The sequence below is a fragment of the Polyergus mexicanus genome, unplaced genomic scaffold (assembly GCF_030449975.1).
Source record: "Polyergus mexicanus isolate NDT 795.1 unplaced genomic scaffold, iyPolMexi1.0 SCAF_23, whole genome shotgun sequence".
In the NCBI taxonomy this organism is placed as follows: Eukaryota; Metazoa; Arthropoda; class Insecta; order Hymenoptera; family Formicidae; genus Polyergus; species Polyergus mexicanus.
Window position 1 is genome coordinate 241,130 of NW_027223343.1, and position 21,185 is coordinate 262,314.

The following is a 21,185-nucleotide window of genomic DNA, read 5'->3' on the forward strand; positions in this document are numbered from 1 at the left end:
TTCGAGTTCGCTTTAAACAGTCGAATCAAATAGAATGTTCTACCTATCGAGTCAGCTTGAGACTCGCAAGAATAGGTGGACCTGCCACGCGATCGGTCCCAGAACCGAATCGGCCGGCTGCGAGTAGGAGAGAGAGATGCCGCGTAACAGTCGGGGCCCTTGGGCCCCTCTAGCCACTAGAGAGGGGAGAACAGGGGGCAAAGGCACATTCCAAGGCAGAACGGCTGCCAGTGAAGGTGGAAGGCTCCAACAGTCTCTCACGATATCCTGCTCCGCGTTTCTCCTCCGTTTGTATGCCTCACAACCATCGCGATCCAACGAACGTGCAAATTGCATCGAGATTTCGGAGTTTCGTTAAAGTTACCAGAGAAATTAGTTATTTTTTTGCTTTGTCGATCGTATTTGGATTCTGGCATAGTGTGTGAATCAATTTCGTTAACTAAAAAATTTTGTTAACTAAAAATGAGAAGAGAAATTATCTGCAATTTGTTCGTGTGTTTTATTATATTACAGTGATTATTATCATGACATCGTAATATACGTTGCGAATAATATATGCGTGTGCAATGATCACGACAGTTTAAGCTCTTCAAGAAATAGCCCGTCGTAAGGATTTATTGCAAAATAGAACTGCAAGACTTAATATTGGATTCAATAGGTAACTTTGTGCGCAAAATTGTGCTAAGTTAAAAGGTGCTTGTAAAAGAGATCAATTTTAAATGTCTAACGGTTTTTGTCTTCGAACTCCTCTTTGTGCCGTTTATCATCAGCGATCCATGACGATTTACATTTATCAATGACTAATCTTCTGTTTTTCGTGTCTGCTACGGCTCCGTTGTGAATTTTCAGGGAAATAATTGACTAATAGTGTAATCTTATCGTCATTAACGAAAGAATTCTCGGGACTCTTGCATTTTGTTCCACCGTTTCCTGCCCACCGTGCCCTTCTCTGCAAGACCGCCTGGGCCCTTATGCTTCAGGGAGCGTTTCAACCTCGTTAGACGTCGAGCCGATTAATAATCAGTGAAGTGAGAGAAAAACGACGGGGACACACGTCATTAAAAAATGCGCCGCTTCGGGATCGCAGGAAGTCACTGCCGAGGGATAACGAGAAACGAAGCTCGTCGTTTCATCATACATCGAATCCCTGCATCGTGCACAGATCGAGCACGCGGAAGACGCAACGCCGTCGGATTACAATAGTAATCATAAGAGGATTCAGCGGCACAAAAAACAATTCGCGCAGGTGAGTTCGGCCGATCGTTGTAGATCAATTCGATCGCTCGCTATAGATTAAGGCAGGATTATAACGCGAGCGCACGATCGTGCGATTTCGCAACACGCGTGCGAAACACAGGGCCCGTATACCGTCTATGGAAAGGTCGCCACAGTTCTTCTCACGGTGTTGCAACTGCGCCACGGAAGAGCGACCTGACTTCTTAAGTGTGGAGAGGCTTGCATATTTGATTATTGTTTGCGTGAAAAAAAAAGAACAGATTAAAAAGTGACTGAAACTCTTTGAATTTTATTTGAAAAATATTTATATATTTTATTGTACATCTTAAAATATACATTGTGTAATATTTTTCTAGTGATGAATTTAATTTGCATGAATTGTTAGTTGCAAGAATCGATAATTATATTTTCAGACACTCTCTTGCTCGTCGTATCAAATTGATTGAATTAAATCGAATTTATGAAAGCGTTTCCTGCAAAAGCATGCGGGTGATTTCGCAGACGAATAAAAGCGACGAATGTCTCTAAGCGAGAACCTTACTCGATAAACGAAATTAAATCCACGTGCCACGAAAACATTTCCATTCTTGCCGACTACCGCGAGATCGTCGAATGACAGAAAAAGCTAGCGGCGACCAAGCACATGCCATCGGCATCGAACTTGACCGTGGCCTTCGGAGTCTTTGCGCTGGTATAACGAGATACGAAGAATGTGAGCGGTCGGGAGTCACTGGTACTTACAAAGACTACTTTGGACTGGTTATAGCAGCTAGATGCTCGCCGGTATCTCGAATGGTGGGCCCGACGTGATGCCGCAGCGTAATCGGTTTCGCAAGAGACGAATTCTTCGCGGATCTCATAATTTTCGGAAGACTTTTTATATGAAGAGACAATACGTGTGAAATGAAATTCATTTAGAAATCTCGCATGATATATCGACATCAACATTACAATCAAATAATTCTTATAATAAAAAAAAAAAAAAAAAAACAGAAAATTTTACTGGATATAAATGTTTAATTTTAAGTAATATATATTTTTTAATGTATTACAGCTTGTGAAATATTTATATAACATTTCTTTACATATGTTTAATAATAAGCTTTTAAAATATTTATTTAACTGAGCTCGTATCATAATACATATAATTCTTCCATTATACAGAGAGGAAGAAAGAGAAAAAGAGATAATTAATTTCACACAATAGTTTCCCTACATTTACCTGAATAATAATCTATTATGTGTTTAGTGAACCTACTATTACGATTGAAATCTTTTAATAAGATAAACGAATAATTAACTGCTTCAGCGCGTTCTTAAAGTCTGCAATTACAATCGATCATCAAAAGAGTATTTTTATTTTCAAAGAATTATAAAAATATCGAGAACTATAGACCAAGATTTAGTTTTTTAGAAGATATTTATTTGAAGGTGAGAGGTCATCGAAAAAGTTTTAATAATTTATAGTGATGATGATAAAGTTTTCGTGAACAGATTGGAAACAGATATAATGCCATCGCGATATTTTTATAATTTTGCACTTTATTACTGTGCCGGTTCCTTTGCCTATTTTTTTTTTTTTAATTATATTCTCTTAATGCATTTTTTTCATATTATATCGAATTAAAGCATGTCAAATAAAAAAATGATCTATTTAGCGATAGCTTAGATTTTTTGGTTTCAAACGGATACAGTTTGTTACTATCGCATATGTGATAGTTCGAAACTAGGATTGGCAGCAACAGCGTTGACATATCCGTCATCTAGATCCGGATTGATACGTCGAACGATTTCCAACTGCGCGTGTATCGCAATGAGAGATTGTTCGTTTTGATGTCCCGCCTCGTTGCACTTGATAAATTCTTCTATATTACAAATCAGCAGGAGTCATTGCGAGCGATGTGTAAAAAGTAAAACGGAAATCCATCTAACGAGCATTTTCTTTCAAATCTTCTCTTATTTATTGTACGATTGCGACTAATATAATTTCCCGTTACCCTTCTAAAAATAAAATAGAACACTATACTTTATCATGTCAATTAATCTTCAGGATGTTTTTTAATGAAAATGCTAAAAGTTATTAATTATTTAAAAATCGTAACGAAACCTGCTTTCATCTAATTAGATATGGAATTAGATTCAACTCTGAAATAACAAACACAAATAAACATAAATAGATTCTTTCAAGAAATAAATCGCATCCTCGAGAAAGATATTCATTATTAGAATTTTATTTGAAAATTGCAATAATATTTTAACTTACGAATAAATTCATAATGCAAATTCACATATTACGAATCTAATTTGTATATCTCTTTTATACATATTATTCCAGGTATTAAAATGTCCCAACCAGAATTGATCAACGATCTAGATGCGCCTGAAAATCCGCAGCATCCTTGTCAGTGCTCCGCAATTGGCAATATGGATCCTGTGAGAGACAGAACGGAAAGACACGTGGGCAGCACCAGGATCTCCAATAATCAAGATTTCCCGCGAAGTTTGGAAACTTTACAGAGCGCTTTCGAGCCGATACGAAGGTTGGAGAGTCCTCATCAAGATAATCCGCAGCAGATCAGCCTGGACAATGCCAGAAATATCGATCTACTTGAACGCCAAGCGAGCATATCGCCCAATCCGAGATCCGTGAACAGTCAGAACTCGATATTATTGCTTCACGGGCATAATCTGTCTTGTAGTCCGCGTAACTTGGACCTGTCACGCAATCTGGCATTCGAGGCAGCTCGAAGGGTCCAGGAAACCTCGAGTCTGCAGGAGAATCAACACAGTTTGACCTCGAGTCCTAGTCCCTCGCTAGAAGCCGAATCAAATCTACTTGAGACGAGTAGTAAGGAGTTGGAAGACCACAGTGGCATATCGCCGCAGAAGCAAAACTCTAGCAAGGACAAATTGAAGAACGTTCAACAGGTGTTAAATCCGTATCAGCATCATCACGAATCGGCGGCGGTGGATCGTAGCGTTCACGGACACTTTCACGGTGACATACACGCTCACATTCACAAGCACACTGATAACTTTAGAAACAACTCGAATCTCGACGCCGCCGAGAGCTTGATGGGCTTCCAGCAACATCAGCGTCAGCACACGCATCATCATCATGCTAACGCAAAGACGAACGTCGCTCATCATCACGGATCCGGTACGCATCACGCTCACACGCAAGGAATGAGCGGACATCATCACGGAAATCTAGTGACTAATCTCACCAGCCATATGCATGGAACATCTAATTCATTAAGCGCATCTTGTTCGTATCTTCTTCTTCGTGATGATTATACTAATTATTATGCTCGTAAAATAATCGTAGAATGTCGCATTGTCATTGCAGGTTCCGGTTCGATGAATCAAACCAATTCTACCACTCCCACTGGACATCATCATCCAACATCGATGCCTATCACGGCCACAATAAACCATGTAAACTCGCCACGCAGTCATCATCGACTTGGCGCCGGTCCTGGCTTAACTCATCATTCGAATCCAGCCTTTTCCAGCGATCATCACGGCGTTTCCAGTGCTCTAAGCGGTGCATCGTCGAATTCGAGTATGATGAATCACGGCGGCTCGCCCACGGTGCACCGACACGTGGTCAATGTCAACAGCAGTCTGTCAACGACACCTCTGGACGGTCATCATCGCGGCAGCTCGTCGGGCAGCCTGACAGGTCATTCCAGTGTAAATCATCATCGCATCAGCTCCGGTATATCGTGCGAATCGTCGTCGTCGAACGCCAATACTAGAACTCACAGCAGGCTGGACCACGTTCACGATCATCATCATCACCTGCAACCGGTGCACCAACTACACACGAATCATTCCGATACTAGGCCAAGAGATCGGGCGCCTTCGAGCTTGGATCATCACGGGCATCTTCATGGACACATGCATAATCACGGGCATCCGCACGGACAGAATGACACCAAAAATGCATCTCTTATGAGCGTCGACGCCATTCAGGTATGCAAATCTACAATATATTATCATTTGCCCTATTAATTATTCACAGTCGAACGTAAGAATTGTGACTATTTTTTTGTATAATTATTTTGCTACATGAAATTTTAATACGAAACAAATACACAGTAACACGAGCTAATAAAATTTTGAATCTTTTTTTTCTTTTCGCTCTCTTCGTCCACATAATTACGAAAAAAATAACTATTTCGAAAAATTAATTACATTATACTGTCATAAATTTTCCACGCGCTTCGCCAGATGAGGAGAATGACTTATGCCATCGTTTCGCCCAGCGGTTCGTATATTCCTAGCCGCGTTTTTGCCGCCACATCTCAGAAAATACATGTTCGTGAATCGCCATATCTCTATCCGCGCACGCTTGAGTTACGTTCGCCGTGTCTCGGCCACGCGAGAAGCTATAAATCGTGTACTAAGCAACGATTCTGCTCTTAGAGCTTATATCGGGAAATATTTTCAGCCATGGACCAAATGCAGCGCGCAAACGGATGATTAATGATCGATGCCCGTTGCAGGAATGTTCGAATTTCGTCGCCAATACGACGAAAAGTATCTCATTAGGCTTTCTTCATCCGCAAGTGTTGATATCGAGCGTTTATCTGTAATTAACATTAAAATTTAGATAAATCATGAGATTTTCAAGAGATATATATTCAATGATAAAGGAATGGAGATATTTCTAAATCACACATTGACATTATCGATACTAACAGGGGACATTTTCATTGCGTGCTAAAATTAATTACAGGAATTTTGATTATTACTATATCGCAATTAATACTCTTTAATGATTCGTTAAATCTTACAGCTAATAAATCCGACAGCTACATATTTTGATTTATATCGATCTGCGCTATCATCATCCCTATTATTCGGAAGAAATAACAGAATTAAAAACCTAAGATAATATTATTGTTTGTTAAACATCATCGATCAGATGATATAAAAGAGATTTCCAACCAAGAGTGCTTTTGTATCAATTATTTTATCAAACGCGATGAACGCATTAAATCTTTTTAATCCGAGTTAACGTAAGTATTTCGATGTTTCAGGTTTCAGCCCCTACGAAGAACAAGTGTCAATGCCATGTGGTGCAACAACCCGGAGGAAACAACAGAGGGGAAGATGAGAATGATGCAGGCATTGAGGTGGCATCGAGAACGCATCAACCGCCAGCCCTTCCGCCACGTCCACCACCGAGACCAACGAGACGTTACGAGACGGCTGCTGCCAGTCAATGTAAGTAACTTATTTTTTTGCATGTAATATCCTTAAATATTTAATTTTCATTTATGGCGATAATTATATGATTCGCATAAAGAATGCAAGAACATATGTATATTTATCTTAAAATTTATTTATTTTTATTAGTTATTAAATATTATTGTATTTAATTTTATTATTGCAAGATGTATTTTTTTGTGAATATTATAATAATAATATTGTATAATATTATACAATATTATAATAATCGCATATCGAGAATTTTATCAAGTTACGTTAATAATATAAAACAAAATTATACACATCTTTTATGGACGCGATATGTATATTTCCCGTCGATTCATGATACGAGTGACGTTAACACTCCGCTCCATATCGGTGACTTAATTTCCATTCGAGATTGAAATGTCGGACACGGCGACGTTCTCTGAAAATTCGCCGCGCAATCTGGAGACGGGTGGTAGCTCCATCCGTGTGCCGGATTTGTTTTTCAATCATCCCGACGACTGTGCACTATCAGCCGGATGAAGAGGAGGCGCGCGACGTTCGCGTCTTATCAGTCGCGAACATCGCGTTATCGACGACTACACGCGGTTAGGTTCCTACCCCGCTTGTACGAAGGGTGCATTCCCCCGGAATTTCAATCCCCGACCGCGACGGGTCGCTCGAATCATCCCGGGGGTATATCGACCAGTCGATGTTGGACCAACCGAGAGTAGAACGATCCCTCCTGCCAAGGGTTGCGAGCGACTTAAGAGCGGGCGGACGATCGCGCGCTATAAACGTGTCGGGTTTTTTTACGCGCTACGCGTGTCCGAGATAATCTCTCCGTTAACGTGGAAGAAACTCAAACTGGATCATATTCCGGATGTCGTAGATTCGGCAAACAACACGGAAGCCGCCACCTGTGGGACATATCGCAACGTGTCCGCCCCCGACGATTGTAAATTCTCCTGAGTACGCGATCGTCGATATGAGAGTGGATTTTCACGTTTCGAAAGAAAATAGACAATGAAGATTGATATAAGATCGTTTTTATGTTCTTCGACAATTTAAGGCTTAGCATCGAATAACGATCGATTGAGAATACGGGGGGCTAACGTTGCTAATAACTTTCGATGACAATCATTGATGGTGAAAGTGGGTTGACGCAGCCGGAAATGCACGATGAACGGGTGACCTTGGCAAGCTTTCGTAACACGTGACCCGTGTGGAATATTGCAGACATGTGTGGTTTAATGACGGCAACGGGGTATTTATTATGTCGAATAATGCTGCTATAAACTAAACATTATTTACGCATAGCATCAATTATTTTATAGTGCAAATACGATTTTCTTTTCATCCATGATATAATTGAAAAATACAATACATAAAATTCTATCACATATAATCCGAAAATATATAATTTTATACAATCATCTGATCATTTGTTATATATATAATCATTTGTTATAATATAATCTTGAGTATTAAAGATTCTAAAAGAAAAAAGAAAAAATGTAGGTAATTATAACCAATTTTTGCAAAAATATGATGATGTGATGATTAAATTTGTAGCTAAACTTCAAGAATTAAAATTATATTATAAAATAATAATTATATATATATATATCATTAACCAATGCAATTTTAAAAACTAGCATCGTGATAAGATGAAACAAAAAATCCCTTTCAAAGTAATTATAATTGATAACTCACGAATATTGGATTTCGATGCAGAGAGTTCTGAACAGTTTGTATTGTATATTGATATACATCTCACTCTCACATTTTTACCTCTTCGAAGAATCGACTAAATAAAATAAAATTTCTAATTTCTAATTTCCAATCTGACATCAAAATCAATTGTCGTCAAAACTGTTCGATAAAAAGATCAATGGCAAAAGAATAGTCTGATTAATACAAGAAGAATCAACAGCGCAACTACGTAATAGCAAGTGATAAAAACGCCGGAATAAGCCCGCGGAATCGCTGAAGATTGTCGGGAGCGGGCGCGAAGCGAGACGAGGAAGATGGATGGATATCCGGTGCTCCAGATAGTGCGTTGCCGCCTCGGGACGGAAATGGAGATGGACAGCCAGGGTTATCCCTTCCCGATGACGGCACACTCGCATTCGCACTTGCCGTATCCGACGAATCACGCGCACTTTCCGAGGCCGCATTATCCGCATCCCTGTGGTACGCTGAGATACCCCTTTCGCTTATCAGCCTCCCCTTTTTGCGCTCCCTTTGTGCACTCGTTATTAATAGACACTGCGTCTTGAGACAAGGTCAAAGGTTGCCTCGCTCCAACAACGCGTGCACTTCGCGCTAGATTTTTATCGCATTTAATTTAAAATTAAAAATTGTTTTGTTGAAATTATTCCTCTTACTACAATTATTTTTTAATGCTAAAGAGAAAGCAAATGTAAAATTATTTTTTTGCAAATAGTTTCTTGATTGCATATTTTTTATGATTTATCGTAGATATTGTGATAGGATGATTTTTTTTTTTTTTTTTTTTAGTATCCCTGTTATAATGTCGAGCTTCTATTTTTGTCTATATTTCTTTAGATAAACATCGCATCGCGAATTCTCTGAAACGGCTATTGTTCTGGAACCGATCTGTATTATTAGATCGAATATTACCACGGCAAAGATTGTTCTCGACATATTGACTATACGTCACCCATAAAATATTTTTAGCTGCGCGCTTCGAAATAGATGGGTTCAATTTCGCGAGGATGTCGCGAGATCAGATCCGCGCGTTTATACGATATAAATTTATATACAATATAAAAAATATATAAATCTCTCTTTTATTATATTTATTTCAATTACGAGAAAGATTTCAAGTAATCTCTCTTGTTTCTATCACATCAGCGAGAAGCAAAATATTTTAAAGTCTTTTTTTGAAGAGCAAAATCATAAGAAAAAAGAATTCAAATTTTTTGTAGGTACCTGATTCGTTTTGCGTTGATTCAAATCGATACTTTTCTCGAAGGTAAACAACATCACGCAGGTAGTAAGCGTGTGTCGCGACAGGTAAAAGACTGGACATTGTTAGCTTTGAAAAAAAAAAAAAAAAAAAGAAACCCGCAGATCTCGCCAGTTTTCCAACCGTGAGTTTCACAAACTGGAATGCGCGTACGTTCCCCTACCACGATGTCACTGATTTCTGATTATTGTCCCGAGTATTGTGAAGCATGAATTCGTCCTCCGAGGGGAGACTAGATCGTAGGAGCAATTTTCCTTAAAGGATTTATTCGACTTCATCCCCCTAAGAATTTCCGCTCCGTAAATCTCGTATCCCGCCTTTGAACGGCAGATTAGGATCAGAATACGCGTCACGCTCGAAGTTTTTCTTTCAAACTCGCGTTTTGAAAGATTCTATCTCGCATTTGGAAGAAACCATAGCGAATTCTTTTCTAAAATCGTTTTGAATTTCTATCTATACAAGTACCGCCGAATTTTATCCTGTATATATTTCTTGATGTAAAAGCGCGAACAAAAACTTGTAAAAAAATCTTCTGGTCTCTATAAAATAGCATTTATGAATGAATCTTTAATCACATTTGTGCGATTTTCAATTTTGCATTTAAATTTCTGAATATTTTTCGTGCATCGACAATATACGAATTAAAAAATCAAAAAATTCTTTTGGCGACGGTTTTGGGAATATTAGCACGCTGTTTTCAAAACTACGAGGAATATTGACAATTGAGAATTTATTGAGAGGACTTTCAATATAACGGTCGACGCACCGGATTCAATAGGGTGCTTTGATAATGCAAGTCGAACCCGGATGCCGTCAAACGGAGTAACGTAGCTGCATTGAATGTTACAAAAGCAACGTCGTAAGCATTCCGCAACGCGGTAGCGATATAAACGAAAATATAATATGATAGTTTCTGAGTCTTCAAAGCATACATACGAGAATTGCGCGATAAGCGTTGAAAACGATCGAAATTTTGATTCGTTCAGTATCTTCGAAAGGAGAAATTAAACCGTCACTTTTTCGTACTGGCTGTATTCAAATTGTATTATTTTTTTAATTTCTCTTGATATATGAATTTACAAGATTTTTTTATCTTGGCCTTTTAACGTTTTTTGTAATTATTATTATTTAGTGTATCTGTTGGAGCTATTTTATGACCTCAAACGTTGTCCTTTGTAGGACCATTGACCCTATTCAGGAGAAATCCGGGCACGGCAGTAGTAAGCCGTGCTGGATCCTCGGTTAGCGGGATAATGATTGTTCGCGTGAGAACCTAACAGCCGTAGTTCTGATCTGGTCACAATGAGAAACGTGCCGCGACCGAAATTCCTCGAATATATCCGCAGACTGCGATTAGCCACAAACTCACATTGATATTCAGTCTCGATAATGCATCGTCGACGGGATCGAAATTAATTGCATTCCTTGACACTATTGAATTTACAATTTGCGTCTCATCAATAGCCGAAAAAATATTTCCCGCATATATTATTTCATTTTCATATCCGAAACATTATGAGAAGACAATGCAAAATAATTTAGTGATTCGAGTCAATTTTTTTGAAGATATAAGAATAGCTTGTCGTGATTCTGAAAAATAAATTAGATCACTGAGCCTTCAAAAAACACACACATACACAGAAAAGGAGAGAGAGAGAATGCAACAAAAAGCGCAAACGCTTGATTTAGAGTCGGCATAATCTTGCTACGTTTGTTATCAAGACATTAGTATTCCGAGCACGCGAGCGGAATGTTTTTATCGCAGTAATTAGAATTTCACGAGGGTCGATTTTGCAGGTCACAGCGGCGAAGGTGGCTGCTGCAAGAAGTACGTTGTCCTCTGCTGCCTTTGCGGTGGGTTGAGCGCGGCGGTCGGCAGCCTCTTTTTGGCGGTGCACGCGGTCCTGTCGGCCCACACGGCTAGTTTAGCTCTTTTCGAGACCGTGCCGTCTTACATTCCTGGCATTATGGTGAGAGACAAAAATTGATCGATTGCGTTACGATTGTCTTAGCGTGTATAATATCTATTCTGACGATTGTATAAAAAAATTGATATATCGAATATTATATCGTCGAGCAAATCAATTTTTATACAGAGCTGTAAAGCTGTCATATGTATACAAATCAGTTTTTTAAATCTTATGAGAGATTTATCGTAACCCTTTAATAATACATAATTTATCCGTTTATCCATCTATATCTAATAATATTTGAAAATGAAGATTTGCCGATTCAGTAGAAGGAATAATGAATTTATCGTTTCAGTTGATCCTCATGGGTCTTTTCACAATGCTGTTAGCCAGGCGAAAGCACAGATACGGGCTTCTGGTAAGTCCGTCCCGTAAACTTCTCGATCCTCGGCGGAAAAGCGTCATTGGCGTTCTATTCTATTAAACCGGGTTTATAACTTTTCCAGATGAAAGTCTGCGGTTCCGTGGGAGTGGTGTGCGCATTGGTGTGCGTGCTCGTCACCGTCACGACTACGGTAATTCACATGTCGCGATTGCAAAATCTTCGCGAATGCGTTTACACCGCACGCGCAAGGTATGTATGTATATACATATTCCTTTCTTTAATATATTTTAAACATAATTATAGTCATAAACGAGCAAAATGACTTGATTATAAGACATATAACATGTAACAATAATAATTTCTCTCATTATTATGAAAATTTGATCGTCCCTGTTAATTAAAATCACTTTTGTAGAAAAATTTGAATTAAATTAAGTTTTAATTTATTTTACTCAGATAATTTAAATTATATGAGCTTAAGATATTATTCTTCGAGCGAATAAACTCCTGGGATATTAATCTTAAACATCCGCATGGTGATTCGCAGATCGTGCACGTGTTACGGTGCGCCGCAGTCGAAGGGAGACCCCGGCGTACTGTTCGAGGGAACACCTCACTGCGAGGCGGTGCACGGCGCATTGTCGGATTGCCTGAGGGCCCTCTTCGGCGTCTCAGTGGCCGGTATACTGGCCTGCATATTCTCGTGCATGCTGGTATACCAGTTGTTGAGTCACGAGAAGAAGAAGATGTACTGGGAACAGTTGGAGCTGAGATGCAGATCGTTGTACGGTCAGGGCGGCGCCGTGGGACCACCGACCGGATCCTGCGGATGCTGCAACGATTGCGGGGGCGCGAGTCCGTGGTGGGCACAGACACCGGGAAATCTGTATACGCCGAATCCCGATATGGCACCTTCCAGGTATGAAAATAATAATGTTGTGAAAAAAAGAATTTTTCATCGATATATTTGTGACTGAGAGATTTTATAAGGTTTCATATAAAACCGTAAAACAAACTCATACTGATACAAAATTTTTAGAAATAGCAATCGCGCAAAATTCTCTTTTAAAAAGAAAATATTTTTTATAATTTTAATGGAAGCATAATAGAAGCTTAATTATGATGGTCTATATTTAATAAAAATATCTAGCACACACCCGATTTATTAATATGTAATAAATTTTAATGATTAGACTGCAATATTGTATAATAATGAGCGCGTAACATGTATTCGATAAAATCAATAAATTTTATATACAAATGTTGTCAGTACGAAAAAATGGAATGCAATAAACCCATAAAGGCAGTAAATCTGCGCTCCTGCATCGTATATTGTATTCCGATAATTTGTTCATACATACCATTCATTAAAACAGTATTTCAATCGGCTTCGAACGTTTGCAGCGTTTGCAGAAAAATTTTCCGAGTCCCAGGAATATATTGCAATGGACTCTTTGAAATTTATTTCGCCCACCGTAGCACGAACTAGCAATAAAATACACGGTAAATGTTGATTGTGAAATATACGGCAGACTTTGTGATATTTCTTTGAAACGCTATATCCAATGATATACCATCTGATATCAATCTCAAGCACGCAAAAGAAGACTATTCTGTCATAGATAGATCGATAAAACGATTATCTCGTCAGTATACAATGCGTTTCATAATATATATCAAAGCACACACACGTAGAAGCTTTTTAAAATAATGTTCAAAAAATATCGGAAAATATATCGTAAATATATTTCTTTTTATTTGGACAATTGAATTGAGAAAAAAATTGATGTATTTAAAAAAATATTTTAGATACATTATTTCACATAAAATAATAATTTACTACATTAATTCAATTAACGGTAAGAAAAAATTATGAAATTATTAATATTAATTATGTATGTGTCTGTATATAATTATAGATAATGAAGAATTAAAAATGTAATATAATTAATTAAAAAACAAAAATTGTTTCTAAATTGCAAAAAATCTTGCATTTTTGCTACTAATATTGTACAAGCTAAAAAATTGATTCTTTTTTCGTAGAAGATGGAGATTACCTTGGTCCAGATCGAGAGGTCCAGCACCGAGTCCAGATTCGAATTATGGCTTTCACACGCAAGCACGATCAACGGAAACCAACGTGGAGGGTGGAACCGGACCATATAGCGTCCTCAACTCGCAATCGAGTGGTCCTTATTCCGTTTTAAACACTCAGAGCGTTCCATACACACCAAGCACTGCATCTTATAGTGTTTTGGAAACGCCAGTGCCATTGTGGGGACCGCCACCTCCTTACAGCGATCCTAACAGTCCTGCTAGAAGGCCGCAAATGACCGAATCGAGAGCCAGAATTGCCAAGAGGATGGATAACTTTGAGAATAACGAAGGTATATAAAATATCGATCACGACAATAAGCTAAATTATTTTCGGTCTAAATAATAAATATCATAATAAAATTTAAATTTAAATGCTATAAAAAAAAAATTAGTCTGTTTCAAATATCGAACATTAATGTTTAGATCATAGATCGAGATCCGCGAAGCGTCCCACCGACAATTACGAGAATGCCGAGGAGATCTCCAACAGCACGGATCCCGAAGGCGGGAATGATGGAACCGTTAAAGGTAGGCGAATTAGAAAGCCGCTAAAGGGAGTGGAGAACGGAGCATTTCAGCAAGAAACGAATCCCGGCCCGAAACAGTCCGAGAGCGAGCTATATTTCGGTGATGTATCTTCATGCTGCGGACCCGAGAGTAGTTTTTACGATCTGGCTGTGGAGAAAGAAGGTACTACACCAAAATGTTCTACTTACGATCAAGTCGTGCGTCGTATGAATTTTATCTTATCGTTATTTTAGCATTAATATATCATTAATATATTATATTTAAAGAAAAAAATTTGGAAAGATATAAACAAAGATATAAACAAGATATATAAACAAAGTTTATATCTATCTCTGTATCTCTTTAATAATTTCTCGAAAAGAAAATGTTACGGAATTGGTGAATTTTAATCTGTACAAGAGTAACGTTTCACTATTACAAATTCCATAAAAATATTTTTTATTTACAAAAGAGCCGCCATAATCTTTAATATTATGTCTAAATTATTCATTTTTAAAGCCAGGATGCGCTCTTTTAGGGTGTTATTTTTATCTTGGTACGTTTAGGTGCGGAACGTTCGGAAGGTGCCGACTACCTGGCGACCAGGTTGGGCAAGCGTCAGCTGTCAAAGAGATCCCGGCTACCTCTTCCTTTGCCTGCGGACAACGGCGACATTCCTGTCGACAATTACGCGAACAGCGACGAGCCGAGAAACGCCAGAGGACCGTTTCTCGCTCCCGATGCACAATACGAGGTGATTCAGCAGGGCCGTTATTCTTATTACGCGTCGAAGGATGACGAGGAGTTACAGGAGGGTCCGGCGAGTTCCGGTTACTTCCGGGAGGAAGTAGAGAACGAGAGAGCGCGAGAAAGGGATTACAGGGACTACAGGAACAGCCAGGAGGAGGAAACGCCGCAATGTTGCTTGAGCGACTCGACGACCCCCGATTCTGGTTGGCAGAGCGGTGAGCAACAGCAATCAGATGACAACGTGCGGCCAGTGAACGTGTGATCTTAGATACTTATAAGATTTTAGTGACAGCAAAAACTAACAAACGATCACTGACTTCTCGCGAGAGAAAGTGAAATTATAATAATTAGATCGTAACGAAGAAAATGCGACAATAGTTTCTGATCTGTGAATACGTAATTAAGATCAATCGTGTATAGGTTTTGTTTCTTTCTGCAAACGAAGTAGATGGTTGCAGTTTTGCTTGGAACTTAATTGCCGGAATAGAAATGTTAGAGACGGTAGAGCTTGAGCTTGGCAGATAAGGTCCTAGTCGGATAACGTGTACGATGGTAAGTTCGCTTTAAAAAAAAAAATGAAAACGTAGCTAAGTTGTTAATGCGCTGAATTTATAATCGATAGAGTGTGAAACTGAAAGATCTGGAGAGATGAAATGCATATCAGTCGATATCGCACATCCATCGATTCTTCTTCTCCCGAAACAGACTACGTTGCTCTAATGAAACTAGTTTAAGATCGTTTCGTACCTTTTAAATATTTTAAGTGACATGTGTGCGACGCGCGACGTAACGAGTACTTTTACAACTTTCTTGCATAAATAATAGTTATTTAATAATTATTAATTTTATCTTTTCGACGGACATTACACTCTACATCTACGTTATTAGTGAAATAATTTCGACGAATCATTATCATATCGTAGAAGATATATAATAAAAATCGAAATAGAAAGGGAGATAGAGAGAGATAGAGAGACTTCGATATAAGATACACAGTAATATAAACTGCGATAACATCAAATATAAGTGCGAATCTCGGTTTCTATGACCTCGAGATTACTGCCATTATAAACCGCCATTAATTCTTTTCGTAAGAAGTTTGTCGGTTGAATATAAGTTATATACGTATATATATTTAATAAAAGTAAACGCGTGCGTAAACATATATACAATAAAATGAGATAAAATGAGATAAAGTGATGAGATGATGCTGATTATCGATAGAATCGAGCAATGTGATTTGAAACAAACAGTTTAGACACATAAAAATTCCTTGTGTTCAACGTAAAGTGTACAGTGATTGTAATTAACGAAGCAGCTGAACGATTGTATTAAATTACGATCAACTGTCGGATAAAAATATTAATCGCGTAGAATGAAATATTCGCGACAAATTCTGTGTATTTTTGCATATTAAGCGATGTCGCTCGTGTTGTTCGTAGTAATAAATAATAGTGCGTACTAAATATACTCAAGAAATTATTTACAGAGAGAAAATAGAAAGAGATCGAATGAGAGAGATTGAAGAAGAGAATACATAGTTTCATAGCCGAATAGTTTGTTAAAAATGTATCCGCGAACGAGCAGATGTATTATTTTATGACAAGGAGATGTCCACTTCTCTCATCGTAAATTTATTCGCCATTTTATGCTATTTATTGCATTTATTGCATTTGTAGTAGTAATAAGTGTATTTTTACTTGAAATTATATATATATATATATATATATATATATATATATATATATATATATTCGTTGCGTATATACGGTAAAGTTAAAATTGTCGGTCAATCGGCAATTGTTCTTTGTTGGATATGCGGTATAGATGACGTACAAAAGTGTGCTTTACTCTTGCCAATTGGATGTTAGCTGTATAACTTGCCAATAATCCGCGATTAATGATCAAACGATATATGTTTGTAATCGTAAGAAACTATATTTATAATGAGAGTTTAATTTTTGCATTTCATCGTCATATACATAATTTTAATTTATTTCTCAATATCTATAGAATGTTTCATACTTTTTCGCCTCGATTGAGAATTTTACCCGGACCTTTCGGTTAACGACGTTATCAACGTTCTTACTGATGTTCTTTATTTCAGTATCACGCCGTTTTCAGATAGCGAAGGCTCGCTTTCCGAAATCACAATTCAGGTGGACCAAGGACAATATAGAGAGATCGATCGAATTAATTAAGGTACTCGTCGGTTGTCTATTTTCTTTATCGGCCCGCTCGAGAGAACATGTTAATCGTGTAAACGAAATGGATATTTTATCATCCGATAAAGGACACATCGTAGCTATGCACGTTAGCTTAATATCGTCTAATAAGCGAATGAAAAGTGTACCTTAAGAGTGAGCTGTGGAATCATAGCAAGTCCGGCGCGTCAAACATCGAAAAATGTACTTAACAATGATCAAGAATAAAGAATGATTTTGCGAAGAAGGCTACACGCGCGACGAACGGTTATCCATCTTCAAATTAGGACTTGTTCTTTATATATCGTCACACACAAATTAACATGTGATAATTGTAGCCATTACGGAAATCTCTTATTGCATAGTAAGCATATATGTATAAGAGAATGTGTCAAATATATGATTGAAAATAATAATGCTTATCTTGTTATATCTTTTTCAAAATATTTACTTCGCAAATATATGACATTTCTTATGTTACTCGTTCAAATTTATGCATCGCAAAAGAATTTTATAGTGAAACACAGAGATATATACAGGAAAGCGTTTACAAGGAATACGGTTTTCAAACGTGGTATTGTTATGTGACGGCTCCTTAGTAAATTCCGAAAGCCTCGTTGGCCAATATCAAATTGTTTCATATGTGAGTTATTAAAATTTCATAAAGCGATAGCGAGGCATATAATACTATCAGAGTTTCTGTGCGCAGTATATTTATGAATTGAAATTTATATTTATCGTCATTATAATTAACATCATACAATCGGCATATGTAATATGCTAAAAATATTATCATTCAGAGAAACAAATGCGATGTTTCTAATGCTAATATTAACTATTTTAACGATTTATTAAAATTATAAAGTTTTATTCATATGTTTCACATAATTTCGTATCAAGCAAGTTGTGACATTTTGTAGATCAGAGTTTCCAGAGAAACATTCTTATATTAAACGGGACGGTATGTTTGAGATTTACACGGCGGATAAAATTCGATGTGTAAAGCAAAGCTTAATTAATCAGACGGCGCAATTCTACACAAACACACATACACACATTTGCACAGAATTCAATATAAAAAATATGATAATACATCATTAATTATCTAGGGTACGTCGTTAATGCTCGATTTATCTATAGTATAATATATTCATTGTTTGAATTGGTACGTTAATTAAACAATTTGATTAACAACGCAAATGACAGTCTGATATGATAAATAATAATAAATTTTTAATTAATGACATTTATTTTTGAAGACACTGAGATATATATCTGCAATCAACTTTATGTGAATGTAACAAAAAAATTAAAAAAATATATTATTTTATATCATTAGAATAAATGTACCAAATATATATCTTTATTAAACATAAAATATACATTTAAGCCAGAATTATATGTAATAACAAAGTACAAGGTGTAAGAGGCTGAGATCGCTAGAGTACTACCTCTCTATCATACTCTATCATATTCTATCTTTATCATATGAATAGGAATATTCAATATCAATTACGTCAGAAATATCTGAGATATCTAATATCAATAAAAATGTTAAATAAGATATTTTAATATTGTTAAGGAAAAATGGATGAGAGCAAAAATTTTTTGAAATATTTTACAATTCATATAGAAAATCCATAATGAAATTAATTTCAAGCACCCTCGACGACTCTATGCGTTGCCTGATTCGCCAAGAATCTCTCAACCCTTTCCCTAAATTCTCTGCTAGATTCCGGTAAGGGTAGACGCGGTCCTAGATCCGCGAGATCTTGCAAAGTGGTGAAATTCTGTAGACTTTCCGACAACCGATGATCGTGATTCAAGATATCCGGCTTGGGTGCAGGAGGTTTCCTCTTCTGCAGCGGCAATTTCGTCGTCTTCGAACCAGCGATGGCATTGCCGCTCTCCGGCAAATTCATCATTCCGTTAAACGCAATTTGCACACTCAACAATGACCAGAGTACCTCCAGACAAGACGCTGTTATAACATTCATGACCATCGGTAGTCCGTTTAAATTCGAGTCAAACTCTCGTCTACGCCAGACAGCCATTTTTTTCTCCTTTAAATTCACAGATCCTGTAATGTTCATCGTGTCGTCATCCTGGAAAGTACTTTTCGATATCATCATTCTTTCCTCAAAAACGTTGAACTCAAAGGGTTCTAAAGTAACGAGTGATTTATTAAATTTGTCGATTTTCGAAGAATCGTGATCTTCGATGAACTTTGGATTGCCTTTGGATAATGTTATACTGTGGGTATCATTCGTGAAATCATCGATAGGATGATGAAGAGCGTCGAGAGTCTTTAACGACTGTAGGGATTCTTCAGCGTTTAAAATCACCGTAAGATCGTACATCATGACGACGCTGCAGAAGATCCCGATCGCCGAAGAGAAGAGGCTACCGTAGAAGAAAATGGTGATGTTCCGGTCGATGTACCAACGTCGCCAAGCGAGACAGCCGGTCACGGACGGTACCAGACATGCGAGAGACAAAATATGACCCGGAACAGACATGGCCACGGTGCTCAAAAGGAGGGATATCGCCCCGAGGATGAAGTGGATCAGGGACATGCCGCCAACCGTCGACGCCGAGTAGCGACGCTCCGATGGATATAAAGACGACAACGGTGGCTTTGTCTTGATTTTTATGACGTATACATTCTCCGTCATTGTCTTCTGTTCGACTTAAATCGCGCGCAATCGATCGCACCAAATTTTAAATAAAAAAAAAAAAAAAAAAAAATGGATTATAGTAGATACCATATAATTCAATACATTTGCGTTCAATCAAGACAAATTCGTATAATTCACCTACAATCCATTGTTCCATATATTTATATCTTTAAAAAAGTTTGCATTTTTATAAGAGTTCCCGTTACAATATAAATCCAGATGCTCGTGAAATAATCCTCGCACTTTTTGCTTTGCACTGTCGAATTGAAAAACACTCGATCGTTGAGATGAAATGCAGTAGCTGATCGTTGTGTGTTACAAAATCTGTCTGAAAATCATCAAAATAAAATGTTTTATGAATACATTCAAATGAATTAAAATGTCATTTGGAATTTATTAATATAACTATTGCTGGATTTTGAATATAACAGAATGTGTATTACGTATTATATATCGAGAATAAAGAGATATTCATATTTTTATTAATTTAATAACATAAAAAAGATGTATCTCTAATATCTGAATATTTTTTTAGCTTTTTTATTTTATATCTAAAAAAATATTTTAATTATTACATATAGAGTATAACAAGACGATCTTACATAAATATATGTACCAAGCGCGATGTTAACTGCTAATTCGAGTGATGGAAAGTTAAATTATAAAGTTGAAAAAAAATGCATGATTGACTGTGGAAAATCAAACGAGTCCCGATGCGCGATCGCGATGATTTTACACACAGCCACTCTCTCATTCCGTATTCAATTATACCGGATATGCAATCCGTAATCGAGTTCGCGGGCAGTATCGAACCCGAGGAACGTTTAACAACGCGAATTCGCTGACGTTTGATGGCATAGCAGAAGAAGCCTAGAAATTATCGCAACCGCTTCTCGTTCGATTTTAATTGAAATCCTCGTCGGCGGCTTTCCTCGAGATAGACACATTGCGCAATCCTTGCGGATAACAATCGCTCGCTCGTGACAGAATCCAGCAAGTCTTAGCACAATACGGAGCGGCGTTCACACGCGAACGACATTGTATTGTAATCAACATTTCTGTCACAAGTAATATAAAAAGGGAACAAGATTATTTGTAGGGAGTTCCGGAATAGATTTTACTGGGTTGTCAAATGGATGAGATTAAAGGAAACTGATAATAAAAGAGCAATTTATAAAATAATAGAATATTATTATTATAATAAAGTAAAAAATTGAG

At 37.4% G+C, this 21,185-nt stretch overlaps 2 protein-coding genes across 2 annotated transcripts; one reads left to right on the forward strand and one right to left on the reverse strand.

The window, feature by feature from the left end:
* The first annotated feature begins 3,579 nt into the window (after positions 1-3,579).
* Positions 3,580-16,801, forward strand: LOC138942648 (uncharacterized). The gene is made up of 10 exons (XM_070313031.1): positions 3,580-4,504; positions 4,586-5,214; positions 6,285-6,471; positions 11,234-11,406; positions 11,702-11,764; positions 11,853-11,980; positions 12,279-12,650; positions 13,775-14,118; positions 14,252-14,518; positions 14,902-16,801. The coding sequence occupies exons 1-10, from the start codon at positions 3,580-3,582 to the stop codon at positions 15,345-15,347; spliced, it is 3,534 nt and encodes a 1,177-aa protein (XP_070169132.1). The 3' UTR covers positions 15,348-16,801.
* A 1,785-nt stretch (positions 16,802-18,586) lies between these two features.
* On the reverse strand, positions 18,587-19,994 carry LOC138942662 (uncharacterized). Its single transcript, XM_070313053.1, has one exon. The coding sequence runs from the start codon at positions 19,962-19,964 to the stop codon at positions 18,945-18,947; it is 1,020 nt and encodes a 339-aa protein (XP_070169154.1). The 5' UTR covers positions 19,965-19,994; the 3' UTR covers positions 18,587-18,944.
* Positions 19,995-21,185: the final 1,191 nt, after the last annotated feature.

Excerpts from the sequence above, each read along its gene's own strand:
- LOC138942662 (XM_070313053.1), bottom strand. The coding sequence starts at position 19,964 with ATGACGGAGAATGTATACGTCATAAAAATCAAGACAAAGCCACCGTTG.
- LOC138942648 (XM_070313031.1), top strand. The coding sequence starts at position 3,580 with ATGTCCCAACCAGAATTGATCAACGATCTAGATGCGCCTGAAAATCCG. Across the intron at positions 5,215-6,284 it reads TGAGCGTCGACGCCATTCAG|GTTTCAGCCCCTACGAAGAA; the intron begins GTATGCAAATCT and ends TCGATGTTTCAG. Across the intron at positions 6,472-11,233 it reads GACGGCTGCTGCCAGTCAAT|GTCACAGCGGCGAAGGTGGC; the intron begins GTAAGTAACTTA and ends TCGATTTTGCAG.